The sequence below is a fragment of the Ostrinia furnacalis genome, unplaced genomic scaffold (assembly GCF_004193835.3).
Source record: "Ostrinia furnacalis isolate ACB-3 unplaced genomic scaffold, ASM419383v2 OfSCF0802, whole genome shotgun sequence".
NCBI classification, from domain to species: Eukaryota; Metazoa; Arthropoda; class Insecta; order Lepidoptera; family Crambidae; genus Ostrinia; species Ostrinia furnacalis.
In genome coordinates, this window is record NW_021131041.1 from 1,097,617 (window position 1) to 1,119,973 (window position 22,357).

Genomic DNA, 22,357 nt, shown 5'->3' on the forward strand with positions numbered 1-22,357 from the left:
ACGGGCTAAGTGGATTATGCCCACACTGCATGAATTTTTTGATTTTTAACAATTTTCACGTTACACGCCGCTACGTGCGTCACAAAACTGTATCCACGAATTTGGCTCTTACCGGGGTGTGTTTACGGTCCAAAACCACCCCGAATTCGGTGACCTTTGACTGACATTACATCATAACCCCAAAAAGTATGCACTAACCTTCAAATCGAGGAGGCCGATTGTTTCTCCCGTATTATTCTCCTTCTTCTCCACCATTGTTCACTTGTTTTTCGAATTTGAATTTGGAATTTTGGAACGTGATGTTTTGCCGGTCGCGTTCCAGGACACTGAGCGGGCACTACTGTCAGTCACCCTCGGTGGTGCGCGCATGCGTACTGGCTGAATGAATCCAGGACCCTATTTCGTCATTGGGCGCTATCTTACGTCTTAGAGACCCGTAGTGCAGTGACCCCTAGATAAGACACAAGACGTCATTCGCTTTTAGATATACCCACCCCAAATAAATATGCAACTACCGTCTTTATGCAATTACGAACTCGCGCGCAAGAGGAATTCAATTTGGAAAATCAACGTGAGACTAAATAAAATGTGAATTACAAAAGTTACTGAGTAATTTTAAAAAAGTTGCGTTTTTGACTCTTATGTTTTTCGTAGCACCGTAGCAGGCTACGAACTCCGTAGATGGAGTGTTGGATTTTCTGTGCAAGGTTTTATAACTTCTTTATACAGGGTGTTAGGTAAATGGGTATATGAGCCGACACTAGCCCATGTTAACATATGCATATAAATGGTATGGTGAAGTCAGAAAATTGATATCTTCATTTTAATTATTTTAATTTTCATACAAATCGGATTTTATCAAATTTGTTTGTATGAAAATTAAAAAAATTAAAATGATGATATAAAATTTCTGACTTCACCATACCATTTATATGACCATGTTAACATGGGCTAGTGTCGGCTCATATACCCTCATATTACCTAACACCCTGTATAGAAAGTTAATCGTACTCGTAAACTAGATACTTCATTGATTAATTAAAAGATAATAATAACTCTACAGAAAAAATAAGTTACTAAAATACATAAATTTTATACGGAACACTGAGCACGCCTATAGCGTAATTTAGTAAATTTTTACTCAATTAGTTACATTATGTTTTTGTTGTTTATTTGATTATATATTTGAATACGAATTATTTATTATCGTAATCTATTTTCAATAATAATTAGGTTATTTTAAAATTTCTTTACTTGCGATTTCACAACGCACACAATTTCACAACAAATGATGAAATCTTGCGTGAAGATTTTGTAAATCTAAACGGATAAGTATGATTTAATATTAGGTATGTCATGTAATCTCATTATTAAACTTGACCACATGAAAGTTTGATGAGATCAGATTAGCCAATTGCGTCTTTCTTTTGTTTTTATTATGAACAAAATAACATTTAATACGAAAATCATCTCACCAAAACAAAATCACCTGCAACTGTCTCACCTAATTAAGATGCGTAGACAGTGTTATCTATTACTTATTTTACCGTCTGAATAAAATAGTTCCAATAGAAAGACTTTGGTTTTATTGGACCAATTGAAGATAATGTGCGGCAAACGGCATTGCTTGTGTTTTGCACTGCAAACGTAGCTCTTACAGAACAAAGGATAAGGGTGGTCTTAAAACCAACATGGTTTGTGCTGTAGTGTGTACAACCACGTCTTGTGTTGATAAAATCTGCAGGTTTCAATTAGATACGTGGCTGTTCTAAAAATAAGTGTTCGTGCTGGTTTTTTGAAGGTGAACATTGAAAAATAAAACGTTTGAGCTTCATTTAATCATATTTTATTCCACAATTAAATTACAAACATTCTTATTTGGGGCCAAATTCAGTTCTAAGACGATTCATATTATTTACATTGAGAAAACTTACGCTACAATTTGAGATGGCATTTGTTTATAATTAGTAATATCAGTCCACATCACAACTGCAATATTGTATTTATTATTTATTACAATTATATTAATCTAGATCTTAAAAACTGTATTAATCTACACAATTTATTGGAAATTTCAGTTTACGTTTGAAACATTATTGAAAACTTGGTTTTAGAAAGTTTTAAAAATTGGATTTTGATTTAATATCTTATAGACAGATTAAATATTTTAATTTATAAATCGAGAGGCAAGTAACGAAAAAAATATAAACCCCGTTCTAAAAAAGTTGTAATGTAAATAAATACAGTGTTTTATCACTTTTTTCATAATGTAAGAAAAACAAAACACTGCAAAAAGTTTAAAACATTACCAAAATAACACAATAATATGTAAAACTCTATAAAGATAAAATATAATAGAAAGTGACAAATTAAAAAGTGATAATATTTACATTTATCTATCTATCTATAAATCAACGTAAAGCGTGGCAAGATACGCTAAAATAATTTAAAGCTGTTAATCATATAAACCTTATAATTAGTGCCAACGCTTATTTCTTATGATGGCTCATGGGTTGAAGATAAACAAAGATTAATTGCTTCTGTCGAAGTAGGTGTGTACGGATGACGTCACATCAAACTAAACACTGTTTTTGGTTTTATGTAGTTAGCATAGGTGTTATTTTGCAATAAAAATGTAAAGGTATACAAACATTATTGTTGCAAACATCACCTACTGAAACCAAAAAGGTGCTAAGGTGTTTAATTTGACGTGGCGTCGTCAGTACTTTTGTATTGCTGAAAAACCTGTAATTTGGCAATACACGAAAACGGGGCGGTTTTTGAAAATACGTAATCAGCTGCTAATACCTGATTGTTTAATAATAACCAAATGATTATGTGTGTCTGCAAATTAATATTAAAAATGATTCACCATTTTCAATATCATGTTTAATTTTTCATTGCGCAACGCATAGCATAAAAAATATTTTCAGTTACAATACTATGTAGTAATAATTTCGAGATTTCCGTAAAATGCACTGTATAACTTATTATTTGTAGCCTAGGAGCAGAAGACCACCGACTTTTAGTTGGTTGGTAAGCTTAGGATCTGATCAAGTAAATCAAAGACAAGGCCTGTTGAAAATATCAATCGATACGATATTACTCGTGAATACATGCGACTTCTCATCGAAATTCTCATTGACTACAGACATGCACCGTTCCCATGTAAAGCCGTAAAATCAATGATATGTACAGATAATTGACAAGCAATTAAACAACAATGATATTATTTAAACTAAGCTTCACCCACGAAAATACGGTGATACCCACCGCGTTAACGATATACGCTATAACACCCTCCGGAGATTACAAAACATTAGGGCCCGTATTACAAAATGACGCTCAGAAATAGAGTTACACTCAAGCATTGATTCAAACCTGAGATTGGTTGAATAAAAACAACCATATTCCAATTGTAACAAAGACGTGTTGCAAATTTTTTGGCTACTTTGATTGTCACGAACTATATTTGACGCTGTAAAACTAGTCAATGTATATCTTTTATGAGCTGTCAAAACACTTTTGTATGACAACACTCAACTAAATAATTATTGTTTTCAAAGCTACTCAAAATCCAATTATACAGCAATCTCACTCGGTTTTAGATCTATCATAAGTACAATTTCACTCAGTTTGAAACCAATCACAGCAAGGCTTAATTACACTGTTTACGTAGTTTCGGATCTATCTGTCCCTATCACACATGCTTGAATCTTGCTTTGCGTGAGAGAGATGTATACTATTGGATACATTCGAAACGTTTGAATAGTAGTCCTCAAGTTTGAATCAAATTTTGAGTGTAATCTAAATATTTGGGTGTCGTTTCGTAATACGGGCCCATAACTAGAATAAAAGCTAGCTAGTCTAAGTTAAAATTACAGATAGTTTTCGAGAAACTTCGTTCGTAAATATTAGGCCGGTCATACTACTCGTTGATACCGTTATTTAAGCTATAGTACACATAGTATTTATATAGTATATTTAATTGACAATCAATATAAACTATGTAACACAAATATACATAGGTTAAATATTTTTGCTTATTTAAAGAAGTAAATATGATATATTTATATTTTTGTATATTATAATATGAGCAAGCTATAATACAATATAAATAAAGAATTGATATTGCTATATCCGGTCAATGAAATCGGCTAAGTTTTAATTATTTGAATTGACTAAGAAATGGCGAAATAAAAATAATTCTAAGACATTCACGAATATTAGATACATTTTTTTATAATAATTATTAATAATAAAATATCATTTTTCTTCGCATCGAAACATTAGTTGAAGAGTAGGACTTCGTATATGAGCGACTTATCAATATTAACAGAATTATTTTATTAAAATTATATACAAAATCTTAGATTACATTCAGAATTATTAAACAGGTACACAGAGAAATGTTATATACAGTAAGATTATATTTTAATTTATAAATAAAATCTACATAACATGATATGTTTTCATACACACTCAACAAACTTATGCGCTGTCCGTGGTCCTACTTTTTAGTCCACAGAAAAATATTTACTTCCATGGTGGTAGTACCATAGACGAAAATATTTCCCGTGAAATACCACGGGTACTAAGCAATAGGATCATGCACAACGTATAGAAAAACTACACATAATGTAGTTGACATCTAGAATCCGATTCACGCACTGTTGTTTAAGGTTATATTGGGGTCAAACATTTTTAAACGAGTTGGTCTAAAAAAAAGCCAGAACCGATTGGAAGTAAATAGGTGTCAGTATCAGTAGTTTCTTTACATTTACATTTATGAGCTTATAGACAGACTTTTGTCAGCATATAGCTCAAAAGCACATTCATAACACCACCCCATTGATTTCGGCTTTGCGTTTTCGGTGGGGTAAATAGTAAATTGTGCATTATAATGAAACCACTGATACCTATTAGTTCCAATCGATTCAAAGTTTTTGGTACATACATTAAGGACCATCTCCTTTTATGTAAACAAGCTAAATGGCTGTTGGTCTGTATTTTAAATCGCCAGTAAGATAAAGTTACAATTTGAAAGTAAGAACGATTCATTTACCCAAATCGTAGTCAGTTTGTTATCTATGTATCAAATACATAGACATATCAAAAACACTCGCACAGTAAAAGGGAATCTATAGTTACTTCGCTCCATGAAGCGATTTCGATATCAAAACTGTCACAAATATTTTGTTTGCAGGTATTTAGTATGCAACACCCTGAGGTTTAGTGACATGCAGTCTAGGATGGCACATACGTGCCCTATTACTGCCTATTCTGCCTGTTCCCATTTACTATGCTATCGGTCAAGCTCCCAAATCCCCATATACATGGTGGAATTTTGTAATGCCACCTGGAGGGAAAGTACTCTTAATACTGTAGATAGAAAATTTTACTGAAAGAAAATATTACTTTATTTTTGAAAAGAAAAAAAACTGCATGCAAAGACTTTCGAAAATTCACCATACAATTTTCTGCACATAATTAAAATAATTTACGAATTCATGGTTTTCCTTTCATTTGATTTATCAAGTTTGTTAGAGAGATTTTATTCTTATACTTAACCCTAACGATCGATGTAATAAAAATACAGGGTGTAATTTTTAACAGATTTTACTTGGTTCGATTCCCGGGTGTGGCAAGCAAATTTTTGGAAATCTTTGAATGCAGTTCTATTTCTTTTCCAAAATAAAGGAATGTTTTCTTTGACAAAAAAATTCTATCTACAATATTAAGAGTACTTTCCCTTCAGGTGGCATTACAAAATTCCACCCTGTATATCAGAGTAAATACAAATGAGAATGAGTAGGTTATCTTCATAGAAACGCACCGAGCGCGGTTTGTATGTGAGTGCGCCAATACGTATGCGGCGCGCACACACACACTGACAAAATTCGGCGCAACCACGACTGGTAATCCCCGCAAAATTTTGTCAGTGTGTGCGTGCGCGCTGCATGCGTTTCTATGAAGATAACCTACTCATTTGTATTTACTCTGTATATACCAAGTGCATTCTATACCAGCCGTTACTATAACCCGACTTTAAACGACAGCGCGTCAATCAGGTCCCAGAGGTCCCCGATCCTCCTCCTGTATCATAACCTCACCGTGACGTCATCGTCCAAACTCTGGCCCTCGCAGCATGAGGCCAGTTCTTCGAAGGTCATCCCATCCAGAGTCATAGACACTGTGGATATGCTCTTGAATAGAGCCTCAGGGTCGAGGTCTTCGGGGAGTTTGGTGAGGAACTGGGCTGCCGCTATGAAGTCCATGTCTTTGAGCTCGTCTTGGTACAGGTGAAGGACGCCTGTGGAAAGAGTTGGGGATGAGTAACAAATAGTTTTAACGCACTCTTTGAAGGTGATTCTTGTAGCATCATTTATACACTCGCGAGCAAAAGTATGGAATCATCCTACTTGTTCCGAGTGATCGTAAGAACTAAATGACTAATAAAAGGTAAATAAAAATGGTACCATTTTAAAGGTTTTTATACTTTAAATTGATACTATAGATACATACATAGTCATTCAGTTCTTAAGATGACTTGGAACCAAACACAACGGGGTGATTCCATACTTTTGCTCGTGAGTATAGAAGAAGAATGGAGTTTATTTTCACGTGCGTCTATATTTTGATATTATTCATGACTAGAAAAGTGTTGTATCTCTTCACAAAAAGACATTAAAGAGCACTGAATTCTGTCATTCTTCCGCGCATAAATACTACATTTTCCTTCATAACAGGCGCCGTGACAGGGACAAATGATCGCGAATAGCGACCGAGGCGGGAGACCGCGACCAGTACTTAACATTGGTCTCTGTCGCCTGTCTCACTCTCGCTAGTGAACTGATGCTTGTACATTGCCTAAAGTCAAATACTGGTCGCGGTCACTCGTCTTGGTCGCTTGTCGCAATCGCTCTTTTCTGAGGGCTTAGTGTGAGTTAATATCAAATTTCGTCACTAGCGAGCGCATTCAAAAAACGTATGAAAATTTTAGTTCTTGATAGTTTCCGCTAGGGGCGCTGTACAATTCGTCATACATTTAATGTCACTTTTTTACGGGTTCACTAGTGACGAAATTCGATGTAAACTCACACTACGCCCCTGTTCACGGCCACACCCAAAGAGTATCATTTACTTTGGTGCTAAACTTAGATATGTTACGGTCAATGTGATAAATGTGAAAATTATGAATAATCGCCGGTTATTATAAATAATTACCTCATGATTTGGTAAATGTGATTAATATGAGGTCATTTATGTGTGTATAAAACTAAATAGGCGGCTTAGCCGCACCTTAACCTATTTTTCACTTTAAATCAAAACATTATGTTATGGGCATCATGGAAAAGTAATATTATGCAAGAAACATTCCAAACTCATTATGCCAAATTATATTAATATATGATATTAAAACGTTCAAAAATGTTGGCTTGTACAGCCACGTACACAAGATGTTGTTCTCTTTTATGATATTTGTTAGTACTAAGGTTGAATTATTAAATAATCACTGTTAAATGTTATTAATTTATCACTTTTACCGCGACTGTCGGTAATTATTCATAATAACCGGTTATTATTCATGATTTTCGATTTATCACTTTAACCGTAACAGATACACAAGAACTGCCGCCGTAGGTGGTCGCTTACAGTGATTGTATGACAGTGTCCCACGTCTCACAAGCTGTGACTTAAAGTTTGTACTGACCTAGTGCCGCATTGAACAGGAAGCAGTCCCCGTCCCGTAGGAAGACGTCCCACACGCGGCACGCGGCGTCCAGCGGCATGGCCTTAGCGAAGGCTGTATACAGCCACTCCACAAGATACAGTTCCGGCGCCACCACGCCTGCTAGTGAGGGTAGATTGTGCTCCAGAAGCGTGCTGTACGCTTTCCATAGCCGCTGGAATGAGAATTGGTTGGTTAGATAGGATAAATGGAATTCGCAACGCTGTAAGGGATCCGATGATATTAAAACACATACAAACAAACACAACATAAAGTCTTATCGATTTATGTCGTTTCAACCAAAATAAATCCAGTGCGGGTGGTATCAAGTCGCTTTCTTCACTAGAAGGTCGGTTCACCAAGTCGAGGGCTTACCTATATTAGCTAATGCTAGAAGTTTAAGTTAAGTTATTGCGATTGCGTAAGATTGTGATGAACAGACGTAGGCACAGACAGACACAATCGGTATTTTTGAGAATTGAACATAAACTTAAAAATACAGTTTTTCATTCTTAAAATTATAAACATTACGATAATATTATGATCAATATCGATCTTGAACTAGCTCCTTAAGGCCCCTTAAGCCTGTGCAAATACATGATTAAAATTGTGTTCTATTCAGACGCTCTTACCTCAAGCTTAACACTGTGCCACCTTAAGTAGTTGTTATGGGTGTTATTTTGCAACAAATATGTCTAGATACATTCCTCTACAAGACAGTCAGTGCCTAGTGTAAAGTAGGTTAGTCTTTTTGTCTTGTATTATTTAATCTGGCAGTAAATATTTTCTTCAGTACCTGCATGGCGCCGCCGTCGCGCGCGAAAGCCGCTCGTAGCACGGGCCCGTCCAGCAGGTTGGCGAAACACACGAACGCCGCCGGCGCCTCCATGTTCAGGATCAGCACTGCCGCGATGAACGACATGCCCTGCAGAGATAGTTTATTGTACTACAACCATAAAGTTAATATTCCTTCGGAATGGTGCAACAAAGGATTGAGCGAGCGAGATGTTACTAAAGCCTGGTCCGTGAGCACGTAGAATTTTGTCCAATGACCTCAAGCTACCCATACTTATTGCTCGCGCGTAATTATGTTGCTATCGCGCTCGCACTCACTGCGGGCGCCCGTCGCACAGCCGCGACAGCAATATAATTACGCGCGAGCGATAAGGATGGGTAGCTTGGGGTCATTGGACAAAATTCTACGTGCTCACGGACCAGGCTTTAGCAGCAACACTGTGTGATAAAGAGATGCGTAATGAGATGCAACAAAACCGTTTTTTGCAAGTAATTAATCAGAGTGCTAAACTCTGAAAATTTGAGCTCTGAGTTTTTATTTTTTATTTTACATGAGTTAAATCGTGGTAGTTTATGAGAAATGTGCTTCAGAAACGTGGTGACTGATTCAGGGATTGATGTACAAAACAGTGAAATAATCCTGAAAACTGACACACAAATGACATCCTAAAATCGGTTTCGTTTGTCAGCTCGTAGCAGTTGCTCTATTCTGAAGGAATATTAACTTTATGTGTACACCACACAAGACAAGTACAAATTACACAAAAGATGCGACATGAAATGCCCTGACAAGACAATAAGATAGGACACCACCAGACATGATCAACGACGTGCCCTGCATGACACATTCCATACAACTATCAGTAATGGTGGATCCTCACAGACCGGCGGCATAAACTGGAGGCAATTTGAAAAGGCCACTGGCAGCGAGGAAACAGACGACGCCGGGAAATGCCGTCGAGCTGTGTGGAGTTTCCATAAGCAATCGGAATGGACAAAGCTCGTACAGGGGTAGTATCAGGCTATATGCCATACCGTACTATACTACATATATGTATTTACAAACTCACACGTCATTTGGTCTCTAATGTAGAAGTACAATCCTCTCTAACCAGAGGCAAATGGAGGATTAGAGCTACAGCCCCACGCTAGTCAGGTACAGGTAACTTAATTGACTGACAATAATTTATTATTTTCTAGGATCTAAAGCTCACCTGGACGTATCCGATATCAGGCCTATAGCACACATACGCAGCCAACAGTTCATGCAGCACATCAAAATACGGCCCTCCAGGTTGGAAAATACACAGGTGGGGGAAAGTCCGCGCTATGTCCAGCTGAATCAGCTCCATCGAACACTCGTCACTATAATCAAGCAGGTTAGGGTTCGATTTCGAACAACACTTCTTCGGTCCCGCCTCCGTACTATGAGACTTTAAATTCTGCTCGCTCAAATTCCTCGGTATGCTTAATCGAGGTTTCTCCTCACTCGGGCTGATTTGATCGTTCTTTGATAGCAGCTCGTCGAATTTGGATATTTTCTCGTCCGTTTTGGGTTTTTCTGGTTCCTTTTTGCAGCTGCAGCAGTCTTGGCTTTTGACTTTTAACCGTTTGCGTCTTAGTTGTGCCTCTTGGAGTTTCTGCTTGGCCTTGGCGACGTAGTCTTGGTACATGTCGTGGGTGATCTTCAGTTTGTTCTCGATGGCCAGTTGCCAGACTTTGCCGCGGATAGAAGGAGGGAGCCCGCTCCACCATAACTCTAGAGTTCGTTTCGCGTTCTTCCTGTAAATGAAAACATATTTTTTATGACACAATGCAAATGAAGGGTACAGGGGCAAAACAAGAATTGTCACAAAAACAAAAAGTTATGTTAATGAACATTTAAATTGATTAAAGTTTAAAACATTCTTATGTGTCACTTAAAATTATAAACTACTAATAGGAATACGTATGTCTATTACTTGTTTTTACGCTTTTTGTATAATTTCAAATAAAAATACGCGGGAAATCGAAAATATAGCCATCAAAAATATACTTTTGAATTTTAGGGACATTCCTTGTTTTGCCCCTGTACCTGTCAAATGTGGAGATAGCGAGATTATATTAAAGTAAGTTAACAACTAAGTATAAGTACCAACTACATTTTTCATAGAATAAACTGGTTTTAAATCGGTTTAGTAATCCCAGGGTATTTCTTTAATAAACATACATAATAGTAGTTACAGAACACGTATAAAATGTGGATTTGCTGAACAATGGAGCGATACACAATAGCCAGTTGGGCAACGTATAATCTTGATTATCATGAGTTATTATTTGTTATTGAAATAGTCAAGTAGGTTAGTATTAATTTTAATTAGATAATATACAATTAAGACATTAACGGTAACGCAGTTTCAATTCCAACAATAAATTCAATTAAATCCGGTTTTAAACTTATAAATACCTATTAGATACATATTCTTATTAGAATTAAGCTATTGTAGCCTACTACAGAAATGGCAGCAGTTTCTTATTCTGACCAACAACATCAGTAGGGAGGTTGGTTAATCAACAAACTAGCAAGCTTAGTAAAAACCGCACGCAGATTGAAGATAATGGGGATGTTGCCTGGGTCAAAAAGCAAGAGTTTTAATTAGTCCGTCAGTTAACTTATCAAAAAATACTCTACACGTATTTTCACTTTTTCAAACTAATGAAAATTTAAAGAGATAAAGCGCCCCAAAGTTCATAAGAAGAGGCCCGTGACGTCAACGCTTGCTTAAAAATGCCGCAAGTTGTGACGTCGTGCGCAACTTCAACGCACCATAAGAAGAGGCCCGTGACGTCAACGCTTGCTTAAAAATGCCGCAAGTTGTGACGTCGTGCGCAACTTCAACGCACCATAACTATGTAATTATTTGTTAGATTGACAAATAAAAATATACGTGTCCAATATTTTTTGATATTAAACATTACGGACTAAAAAAATTTTTTTAGGCAACTAGCCTATTGAATATTGTGATAAATGCCACATCTATCAATATAATGTTATTGTACATTAATTTAACCTTTTAATAAAAGCATATTGCATCTACATAGATAGTGTTCGTTCGTTCGTTCGTTTCAGCCAAATGACGTCCACTGCTGGACAAAGGCCTCCCCCAAGGTATTCTAGATAGTGTAGAATAATGATAATAATAAGTTCCAAATAATTTATCGATAAATAAAGCCTTGATCTACTGAATCTATTATGTATTGTAGTCATTGTTAGAGGTAGATACTGAACAGAACTGTGGTACTGTTGAGTACAACATTAACATTCGGTTCGTTTTGAATTGAATAATTTTTGAATTTTGTTTAAATACTAAAAACAACGTACAAATTCCTTAACCCAAAGGAACCAAAATAATTTGCTTGTGTTAAAAGTGAGTTCACCATAAAAGTCTATCATCAGGGATCAATCTACTGTCCTCTTGAATCGGAGTCCAATGCCTAAGCTGTTGGGCTATTGTTGCCTCAATATAAATGTTCCATTAATCAAATACTGAGATTATATCTAATGCATCGAATGATTGAACTTCAAACTAATTAATCTCAATCGATTTCTCTAGAACCACACTTAATATGCATCTGACTGCAAGATTACAGATACGAAATGTTAAATATTAATTTTCATACTCCAATTGGTCAAATTGTTCTCAGAACTATCGAATGCCAAGTAATTCTCATGTGAGAGAAATACATTTGCACATATTCGCTATGCCTGGCTTATTTTTTTATTACATGCATGACAGAGACGCGCTCTAGTGATTTGGAAAACAAGCCGAGAAGACGGCAAATTATGGCGCAGGCGACCATCCCATCCCAACTAATATTATAAATGCGAAAGTAACTCTGTCTGTCTGTCTGTCTGTTACGCTTTCCCGCTTAAACCTCGCAACCGATTTTGATGAAATTTGGCATAGAGATAGTTTGAGTCCCGGGAAAGAACATAGGATAGTTTTTATCCCGGTTTTTGAAACAGGGACGCGCGCGATAAAGTTTTTCTGTGACAGACAAAATTCCACGCGGGCGAAGCCGCGGGCGGAAAGCTAGTAAATACATAAATAGATTAAGTACAATTACTACATAGTTATATCCCAAGATCGTAATATTCTTTAGTCTATTCAATTAAAATACTACTTACGTGCATATTATGCTGATAACTTCGTAATAAAATGTTTCTTTACTGCGAATTTTCATTGAAACTTCTCAAGAGCTATAAAAAATTCCGAGAAAGGAGCATAAAGGCCAGCGCTCTGGCAAGCTATTATTTCTAAAAGGACTGAATGAAAAACCTCTTATGCTTTTAATTTCGCTTGCATCTTTATCTTTTAGACTGAAAAATACAAAACGCTTGGAAAAATAGCACTTGCGGACATAAACAAGAATATTCTAAGGACTAGCTGTTTCCGCGACTTCGTCTGAATATAGTTTGAATAATATTTCCCGTTTTTGTTACATTTTTCTTTGATGTTCCGCCCCTATTGGCTGTAGGGTACCTAATCTATACTAATATTATAAATGCGAAAGCAAGACAGACAGACCGACAAACAGAGTTACTGTTTGTCGGTCTGTCTGTCTTGCTTTCACGCCTAAACTACTGAACCGATTTTGATGAAATTTGGCATAGAGATAGTTTGAGTCCTGGGAATGGACATAGGATACTTTTTGTCCCGGTTTTTGAAACAGAGACGGGCGCGATATAGTTTTTCTGTGACAGACAAAATTCCACGCAGGCGAAGCCGCGGGCGGAAAGCTAGTTCCAATATAAAAGGCGATTTAAATTCTTTAAGTATGTGAAAGTGTTGTTTGTATTATAATTATTGTTTTAATAACGTAATTGAGTACTAAACTTTTAGATTACGTATTACTTTATGACCAAACGTATAAGTGAAATCGTAAAGATGCTACCGTAAACAAATTAATAAATATTGTAATAGAATTCAATTGTTTTTAAATTATTCGGTCTCTGGCCTTTCTCTCTTTGTTTTATATCCAAGCATTTGATCTGCCTTCAAAAAATTTACATACTGTACGGCTAGCACGAAAAATTTCGAGTTCGAATCGTTTGCGTATTTGAATCGCCATCAAAAGATTAAGGCCGGGTAACAGTGAAAATGGCGAAAATGAGGTTTTCATTTTTCATTTTTGAGGTACTAAACAGTAAAATAAAAGGCTAAGACTTCGACGCGGGNAAGTATGAAAACTACAACAGCGCACAAGGGCGCTGTTGTAGTTTTCATACTTAAGGCACGTGTCGTAAAGTGAACTTAGTATGAGAAATGGTTGCATGAAATTTAATTTGAGAATCAAAATTGTCATGTTATCGTTGAATTCGAAGGTTGATATCGAATTTTGTCGAATACGCAAACGATTCGAAGACGAAAATGTTCATGCTAGAGGTACTGTAGGCTATTCAAGGGCGATTTCATAATTCATAATAACAAAAGACTGTCCCATACGCTTCAATGGCAAAACTTCAACACGTGAACACAATACTGAGAGGAATTCTAAAGTGGAGTCATTAGTGTTTACGTCTAAATGCGTACGCATTTACTTGACAAACGCTTGTCTGTTGAACCCTATATCTAAGAACATAGGAGATATTTCACCTATGTTTTAAAGACATGAGGTCAACAATATGACCTACATCGAGGTGAATGACGCTGTCTCGGCTTCAATGGACGGCGACGTCGCAGAATGGTCTCCGCTTGACCTTTGCACGTCTCTGATAATAATTATCAGCTATTAATAAATATCTACTGTCTCTCGACCTTTGGAGTGTCTATAAATGATTCCATGCGCAGAACAGATGAAATACTATTTTTAATGAGTTTGGCAGCAAAGACACAATCCGAAAAAATCGCGACAGCGGAGACAAATGAATAAATGCGCAAAACAGGAGTTTGTGGTCCAAAGAAGCTCGGCTTTAGTCATTGTCAATATAACTCAATTAATTTACCTACTATTTATGAGAGACTGCATCATGCGTCCATCCAGTCTGACTGGACGATACTTACTTGTTAGTCATTCCCGCGCTTGCTTCGCATCGCAAGACTAATCTAGGTATGCGATGTGACTCAAGCACTTATCTTCTTTATAATGTTTACATATTAGACATTCTATTTTTGAGTAATATTTTTGCCAAATAGTCTCCGCTCCCTCCCACTCTTGCCTTGCAAGACTTTCTTCCGTGAGATGATAACTAAGCACACGAGCTTCTCTCCCATTCAACCAATTCAAGTATTTAAGCACTTACATGTTCTGCCAGTCCGGCAATATGTTCTGCCTGGCCAGCCTCTCCTCTATCCGATGTGACTCCAACACTCGCGCGTGTCTCGCCGCCGCTTCGCGCTCCACTCGTCTTCACACCTTTTAGTGTAACCATTCAGATGTATTTACTTACATGTTCTGCCAGTCCGGCAGTATGTTCTGCGTCCATTCCCGCGCATGCCTGGCCAGCCTCTCCTCCATGCGATGTGACTCCAGCACTCGTGCGTGTCTCGCGGCCGCCTCGCGTTCCACACGTTTTCGCCCCTTTAGTGTTACCCATTCAGATGTATTTACTTACATGTTCTGCCAGTCCGGCAGTATGTTTTGCGTCCATTCCCGCGCATGCCTGGCCAGCCTCTCCTCCATGCGATGTGACTCCAACACTCGTGCGTGTCTCGCGCTCCATTCGTCTTCGCGCCTTTAGTGTAACCATTCAGATGTATTTACTTACATGTTCTGCCAGTCCGGCAGTATGTTCTGCGTCCACTCGCGTGCATGCCTGGCCAGCCTCTCCTCCATGCGGTGTGACTCCAACACTCGTGCGTGTCTCGCGCTCCATTCGTCTTCGCGCCTTTAGTGTAACCATTCAGATGTATTTACTTACATGTTCTGCCAGTCCGGCAGTATGTTCTGCGTCCACTCGCGTGCATGCCTGGCCAGCCTCTCCTCCATGCGGTGTGACTCCAACACTCGTGCGTGTCTCGCGCTCCATTCGTCTTCGCGCCTTTAGTGTAACCATTCAGATGTATTTACTTACATGTTCTGCCAGTCCGGCAGTATGTTCTGCGTCCACTCGCGTGCATGCCTGGCCAGCCTCTCCTCCATGCGGTGTGACTCCAACACTCGTGCGTGTCTCGCGCTCCATTCGTCTTCGCGCCTTTAGTGTAACCATTCAGATGTATTTACTTACATGTTCTGCCAGTCCGGCAGTATGTTCTGCGTCCACTCGCGTGCATGCCTGGCCAGCCTCTCCTCCATGCGGTGTGACTCCAACACTCGTGCGTGTCTCGCGCTCCATTCGTCTTCGCGCCTTTAGTGTAACCATTCAGATGTATTTACTTACATGTTCTGCCAGTCCGGCAGTATGTTCTGCGTCCACTCGCGTGCATGCCTGGCCAGCCTCTCCTCCATGCGGTGTGACTCCAACACTCGTGCGTGTCTCGCTGCCGCCTCGCGCTCCACCCGTCTTCTCGCCGCTTCCACCATCCGTGCGTGCTCGGCCTTATGCCGTAACGCTTCTTCGGTGCATTTGGCTGGCAAGTTTGAGGGTCTGAAAAGATTCGAAAAAGTTCATGAATATTTTTTTTCTGATACTTTCCAAACGCGGATGTCTTAAAAACGAACTAAATGCAAGTCATTTTCTAAAACGGCTGGGTCGTTACTCGTTTTTTACCATAGAAATATTTCTTCGCACAAAAGCGACTAATGTAAGGATTTTGTATCCCAAAAATTGCTCTGCGATAATATAAAAGTTCCTTCATTAATTTTCGTCAGCGTGAAGTAAGCTTTAAATCACGCTTCGTGAATCGCATATTTGCCAGCAAATAAAATTAATGCGGGCAATAATTTCTGCTGATTGCGCATAAAATCCAAACTTAGGAATTACATGATTTACTTATTTATAGGTATTTTGTCATTGGACCATGACCATGAATTGCAACTGTCAGACTCATTATGCTCAAAGTGAAACATTTTTAAGTCCTCAATTACAGTAATAGCGGGCAATTTTGTCTGTTTCACTTTTTTGCGCAGATGTTTTCAACGTTTTGCGGATAATTTTTATGTTTTTACTTATTAACATAATGCGAATTAAATGGCACAATCACTGGCCAGGCGTTGCTTGATAGATGGCCCGCGTTTAGGGGCTCTATCCTGCAAATCGATGTCGATAAGTCGACTCTACCTACCCTTATCATCTTCATGTGAGTGAAAGAGACAGAATAAGGAATGAGAGTGTATAGAAATCGTTTTGCGAGGTAGACCTGCAGAAACTTGACGCAATCTGTGGCCAGGAGCTAATGATGCATATTTTTTGTTTGGGCCAAGTTTATGATGTTTAAAGCCAAAATTAGATGGGGAATTACTAATGCATGCGTTAGGTACTTTTTTTGCATCACTTTTCAATAAGTCCTGCAGAGTGTTTTAACTTTTGCTTATGTACTTTCCAAAGCACATAAATATTTAGTTTCACTTACGAAATTCCATAAATAAATTACTAAACGACCATCTTGAAGATTTTGTTTACACTGTAGGCAGAACAAATACGATGTTGGATTCAATCCAAATCATTTCCAGGTTCCTCAAACACTAAGTACCTACCCTTTAATTAGGTAGCTATTTGTAAATCACTGTCATGGCCACTCATGAAAGACAAAACAAATAAGTTTCTCATTAACGTTGTATCTATGAACTGACGTTGGATCACTTGGATAGAAACTCCACAGACAGAATGTGTATTTTGCCTAGATTTAAAAAAAAGTCTACTAAATCGGATTAAGCTATGTACCTATGAGGCGTCCCAAAAAACGTGTGAAATCCACTTTAATTTAGCGTGGGTCATTAGTTGTAATTAATTTAGTCATTCTGTCTCATTACGCAAATGGGTTACTTAGCCTCCGAATAATAAACGCTGTTTTCGTGTCTTATAAAAATTACAAACCACTTAGGTTAATGAACGTGGAGTGAGTTTAAAATAAGCCGGTAATTCTGATATGGATGCATTACGCTTGATTAACATGCTAACACCTAAGTTTATACATCCATGGTCCAATGGTTGTGGAGTTATGACCCTTTCAAGAAGCTTTGAGTTCGATTCCAAAGAGACATCCTATAAGTAAACTGTATAACATTTAATAATTATAATTTTCTACTTAAAAGAGCACATTGAGCTGTGTGCTGTTCTATAGTAGAGGCAAAGAGCCATTCACCTTACGGTACCTAGATAACTCATTTAGTCAGATAAAACCTGAAGTAGATACATTTAATTTAGCATTAAATAGAAAATAATGTTATCATAAACATAATTATGTAAAAACATTGGGCAGTGGCTTCTGTACTACTCTTGCATCGCTACCGTTTAAAGTCTTTAGGTTCAAGCACGGTCAGCGATTACACTACCCTGTTTTAACTCACAAATCAGCACTCATAATGGCCATCATCCAAAATTCATTCGCATCTTTAATATGCAAACCGTTCACATAACAGTTAGTGATTGCATGTATGCTTAAATAATCGCGATTACAATATCTATGCCGGACTCATAAGTACTCATAACATGCAACGCTATGCTAATGCGGTGCAGCATTTGCATCCAAGATCGCAGCTGCCTTGGGTAGGGTGACATTATACATTATAGAAAATCCCTGCAAAATAACTGGCCAATACTGAAAAAATCAGACAATACGTCACACTAACGTAGCCTTTGTGTTCTGAGTTACGAAGTTGCGAGATTTTGTTTCTGTCCGGAATTAAATTAAGCGAAAATCCGGACTTGTCTGGAGATATCCGGAAGGATGGTAACCCCAGCCGTGTGCCCAGTGGTGCGGTTGTAGCAGGTGAAAAATGCACCGCACATGTTGCGAAACGAGTCGTCTTGTAAAAGCTGCTAAAGAAAATTATTATCCGTGTTTTAAAACATAAATCGAACATGGTGCCTTGAAGGACATTCCAGCGGCCAAAGTCTAGGCTACAAGTGATAAAAATACAATCAAAAACGTAGTTATCAAGTTTTTGTGCGCCATCTACAAGCTTTCATGTTAATATTATACTGAACATATTTTTCAGGGCAAGCTCGCTACATAATAAATCACAATTTCACAATACACATCTATAGTAAAGCGAGTTCATCGTCAAAAAGCATATCAAATTAAAACAAGCAATTCCAATAAATTAGAAGATAGGCTACCTAAATAAAAGGCGGTAGCGAGAACTGAACTACCATAGAGACTTCTTAATTCTTGGCGAGATACACGCTACAGCATAATATAGGTCACATACATAACTGCGGAACGATGATACTAGTATACTTGGCAAGCATGGCCTTGGGTCAAGCTACATGAATTATTCAAAGTTGCTGTCATCGATGAAAAATTCGGAATTCGGAGACCCATATCCATGAATAAGCGACATCAAGTCAATCAAAAATTATTCGGTTGGATTTGACCATGAATAAAATTGTTTATTTACCTACCTACTTTGGGGTAATAGGCGCTCATTTATATTGTACCACCCTAAGCTCCATTTACAGGGTTTGAATTAGAAAGTATTGTGACGCTTGAAGGGTTAAGGTGTGATTGTTTTCAAATACCTATAAAAAATTAAATCATCTAAGCGCAAAATACTAGACTAGTATAGCATCACCAGTGAGATAATAGCATTAGCTAATGGCTGATTATATGTTCTAACAAAAGCAGGTGACGAATGAAATGACGATACACCGCGGCCGCGTGTCCAATCGCGGACATTCCAATCTAACGACCGGCAACCTAGTCCAGTCATTACGTACATTCAAAAAAGAAAATGAATTTGCGCTTCTAATTTTTTAATATGTTGTAGGGGATACCTAGAAAAGCTTAACTTGAGATTGTCGACCAAGCTTTCCTAGGAGCTTTCGCCGCCATGTTGAAAAAAAGGGTAAAATTTGTTTTTCGGCAATAACTCGGCTATCCGATGAGACTCGAAAATTTTTGTAGGACACTTTTTGTAGCTTTCTTTGTGCTCTACAATAACGCCCGAACCATTTTTAGCGTATCATGCATCGTTATCGAGATATCGATCGATAAAGTCAAAAATTTTGGACACAAATTATTTCGGAATAATTAAATAATTAACGTCAGATACGTACAACATAACTTCGAAGGAAAGGTTGCAATCATATTCGACGGTTATCCGACTGATATGACACTCGCTGGAACGAAAACTTCGGAAAGAGTACGACGTTCGAGAAAAAACCAATCGCCGGAGTTCACATTCGATGAGACAACTACTCCAAAAGTTAGCCAGGAGAAGTTTCTCACAAGGGATCAAAACAAGAACCAACTAATACAAATGCTTTGCCGTTACTTAAAAAAAAGTAATTAAAAAGTAATTAAAAGTAATTAAATTTTACTTTTTACTTTTTAATTAATTATTTAATTATTTCGGAATTTTTCATATTTATTAAGACCCAAAGAAAAAAAAAGAAAAAAACAAAAATTGTGTCCAAAATTTTTGACTTTATCGATCGATATCTCGATAACGATGCATGATACGCTAAAAATGGTTCGGGCGTTATTGTAGAGCACAAAGAAAGCTACAAAAAGTGTCCTACAAAAATTTTCGAGTCTCATCGGATAGCCGAGTTATTGCCGAAAAACAAATTTTACCCCTTTTTTCAACATGGCGGCGAAAGCTCCTAGGAAAGCTTGGTCGACAATCTCAAGTTAAGCTTTTCTAGGTATCCCCTACAACATATTAAAAAATTAGAAGCGCAAATTCATTTTCTTTTATTTGCCTTTTTTTCGGACGAAATGACTGGACTAACCACCCATCCTCGTGTTCGTGACTGGCCTGAGGGTCTACTCCAGCAATATCGATATATGTACCCACTACAACCATCTCTGTTACTCTTCATGACAGTGAGAGAGACAAATTGATCCCAAACGTTTTCCAGAATAAGCCTCTAGCAATTTAGGTGTTCAGGGAAGACCTTAAAGTGACAGGGATTAGGTTGAATGTCCAGTGAACTCGTTTATAAGTAACAACCTATCCTCAGTGTCCCGGTTTGATACGTTCGTGACTGGCCCTACGTGTACACGTACAGGCTATTCACAACAGCCGGCTAATTTCGTACAGACAGCTTAACGATTTGTGCGTTTAAAAGTGCGGGGCTCTATCTATTAAACTTATATACTTTAAGAATCCACAATGCAGTCTAAGACGGTACCTATCTGCCCTGTAAGTGCTTATTCACTCTCGCCTTGAAAAGGCCCGGAGTATAGTGTTCGGGAAAGGCAGCAGCAGGCAGCGAATTCCAGTCGCTAGCTGGAACTTGGACTTATTTTAAAACCTCTCATTTCGATAGAGCCATTAACAAGATAGCTCCCATCATTCCGCTGCACTTCGCACTCGGCGGCCATTCGGCGTAGAAGCGGAAATGCCTCGGTAATGACTGCGGCAATTTGCTCGTGACGTCGTGGCCGCTCTAGGGCGTAAGGGCCCGCTCAGATGAATGCTTCACTTCACGCGAATATACAAAAAGTAAACTCAAAGCATAAAATTGAATCAATTTAGTTAATCTGTCAATTAGCACTCATGAACGCTGAGTGGTAAGATGCAAAATATTATGAACACGGCATCGTGGCACACCGCTTTCAAGGGAAAATCACGCAAATAGGTGTACACATTTTTGCATAATATTCCAATAAATTAATGAATCAAAATATGCGAATTAAATTCTAATTCTTTAAAAATATCACGAGATAAGATTTGGTTTACCATTGTGTTGTGTGACGCAAATTCAAATTGAGTCAGTGTGAGTAATGTCGCATTGGATCTACTTTTTTCGGATTGATTAATATGCAGAAATGGAACATTGTACCTAAGTATATCTATGCAAAAAAGAAAGCAATTTGAGGTGGTGTAGGAAGAGTGTTAACTATTTTACATTGAAGAATGTAGAAAGCTCTTCGAAATTACTGGCGTACTGTGTTGCTTTTCCCTCAACTGCCCCGTGCTATGAAAGGAGCAGGACAGTCAATGTACCTACACTACCTAGGTACTTATTCTTTTCATTAACATCGTTACAACAGTTTTTACTTGATAAAGCGAGACGTAAGAATATTTTCTCTCTTTTAAGACATTCGACTTCAAAAGTGTAGCGCTAGTCATGAAGCAACACTAGACTTCTTTACTTCAGCATATTATTATACTCGTATAAAAGATCTCGTAGTACCTACATAGAAGTAGTGACTGGAAAAATCAGTCAAAAGTGATATTGACCATGGGCATCAGTCACAACAGATTTTTGCAGTCAAAAGTGTTTCTGACCGATTATGAATTATGACTGTAACATTAATAATTACTAAATACTATATTACCCATTAGTTTTCCCTGGACTTTTTCATTAATAATTAAACTGTACTTACTCGCAGACTAACATTACTTAATTACTAACTTTCCAGCTGCTCAAAGGCTCACAGATATGTACTTTTAGCACACATTAATTAACCGTGCTTTTAAATAACACGGAGTTGTTCATTGCGTACTGTAAAAGCGGTTCATTTCCGCCTCTCCCATGGCAAAGTTAAATATGAAACTTTTGCCTCGTAGGAAAATACGGTTCGTGAAATGAATAATATAGAGATGAAAATTTAAATGTAAAAAGCACTCCAAATTAATTGGTTCAGTGTCCAAAAATAGCTGAATACGATTAATATACCATCATTAATGAAATTAATATAATGTAAAGATGAAAACTGAAATGTCAAAGTACTTTTATATTAATTGGCGTCCAAAAATAGCGTTTTTCGACGAATACGCCATTAATTAACGGAA

General features: G+C 37.6%; 2 protein-coding genes across 2 annotated transcripts in view; both read right to left on the reverse strand.

Annotated features, from left to right (window-relative positions):
- nebu (solute carrier family 2 member nebulosa) overlaps positions 1-418 on the reverse strand; it is a 60,645-nt gene extending 60,227 nt beyond the window's left edge. Inside the window, exon 1 of the mRNA XM_028300878.1 lies at positions 199-418. Coding sequence (XP_028156679.1) covers positions 199-255 — 57 coding nt within the window. The 5' untranslated portion in view covers positions 256-418. The remainder of the gene's footprint in view (positions 1-198) is intronic.
- Positions 419-5,932: 5,514 nt separating this feature from the next.
- Positions 5,933-17,970, reverse strand: LOC114350176 (TBC1 domain family member 12). The gene is made up of 6 exons (XM_028300853.1): positions 17,957-17,970; positions 15,888-16,094; positions 9,742-10,309; positions 8,529-8,657; positions 7,715-7,907; positions 5,933-6,313 (listed from the first exon to the last, which is right to left on the reverse strand). Exons 1-6 carry the CDS (start codon positions 17,968-17,970, stop codon positions 6,102-6,104), a joined length of 1,323 nt encoding a protein of 440 aa, XP_028156654.1. The 3' UTR covers positions 5,933-6,101.
- Positions 17,971-22,357: the final 4,387 nt, after the last annotated feature.

Coding starts and splice junctions, on each gene's coding strand:
- LOC114350176 (XM_028300853.1), bottom strand. Junction 10,310..15,887: donor CTGCCGGACTGGCAGAACAT/GTAAGTAAATAC, acceptor TTTCATTTACAG/GAAGAACGCGAAACGAACTC. Junction 7,908..8,528: donor GCGACGGCGGCGCCATGCAG/GTACTGAAGAAA, acceptor TTCTCATTCCAG/CGGCTATGGAAAGCGTACAG.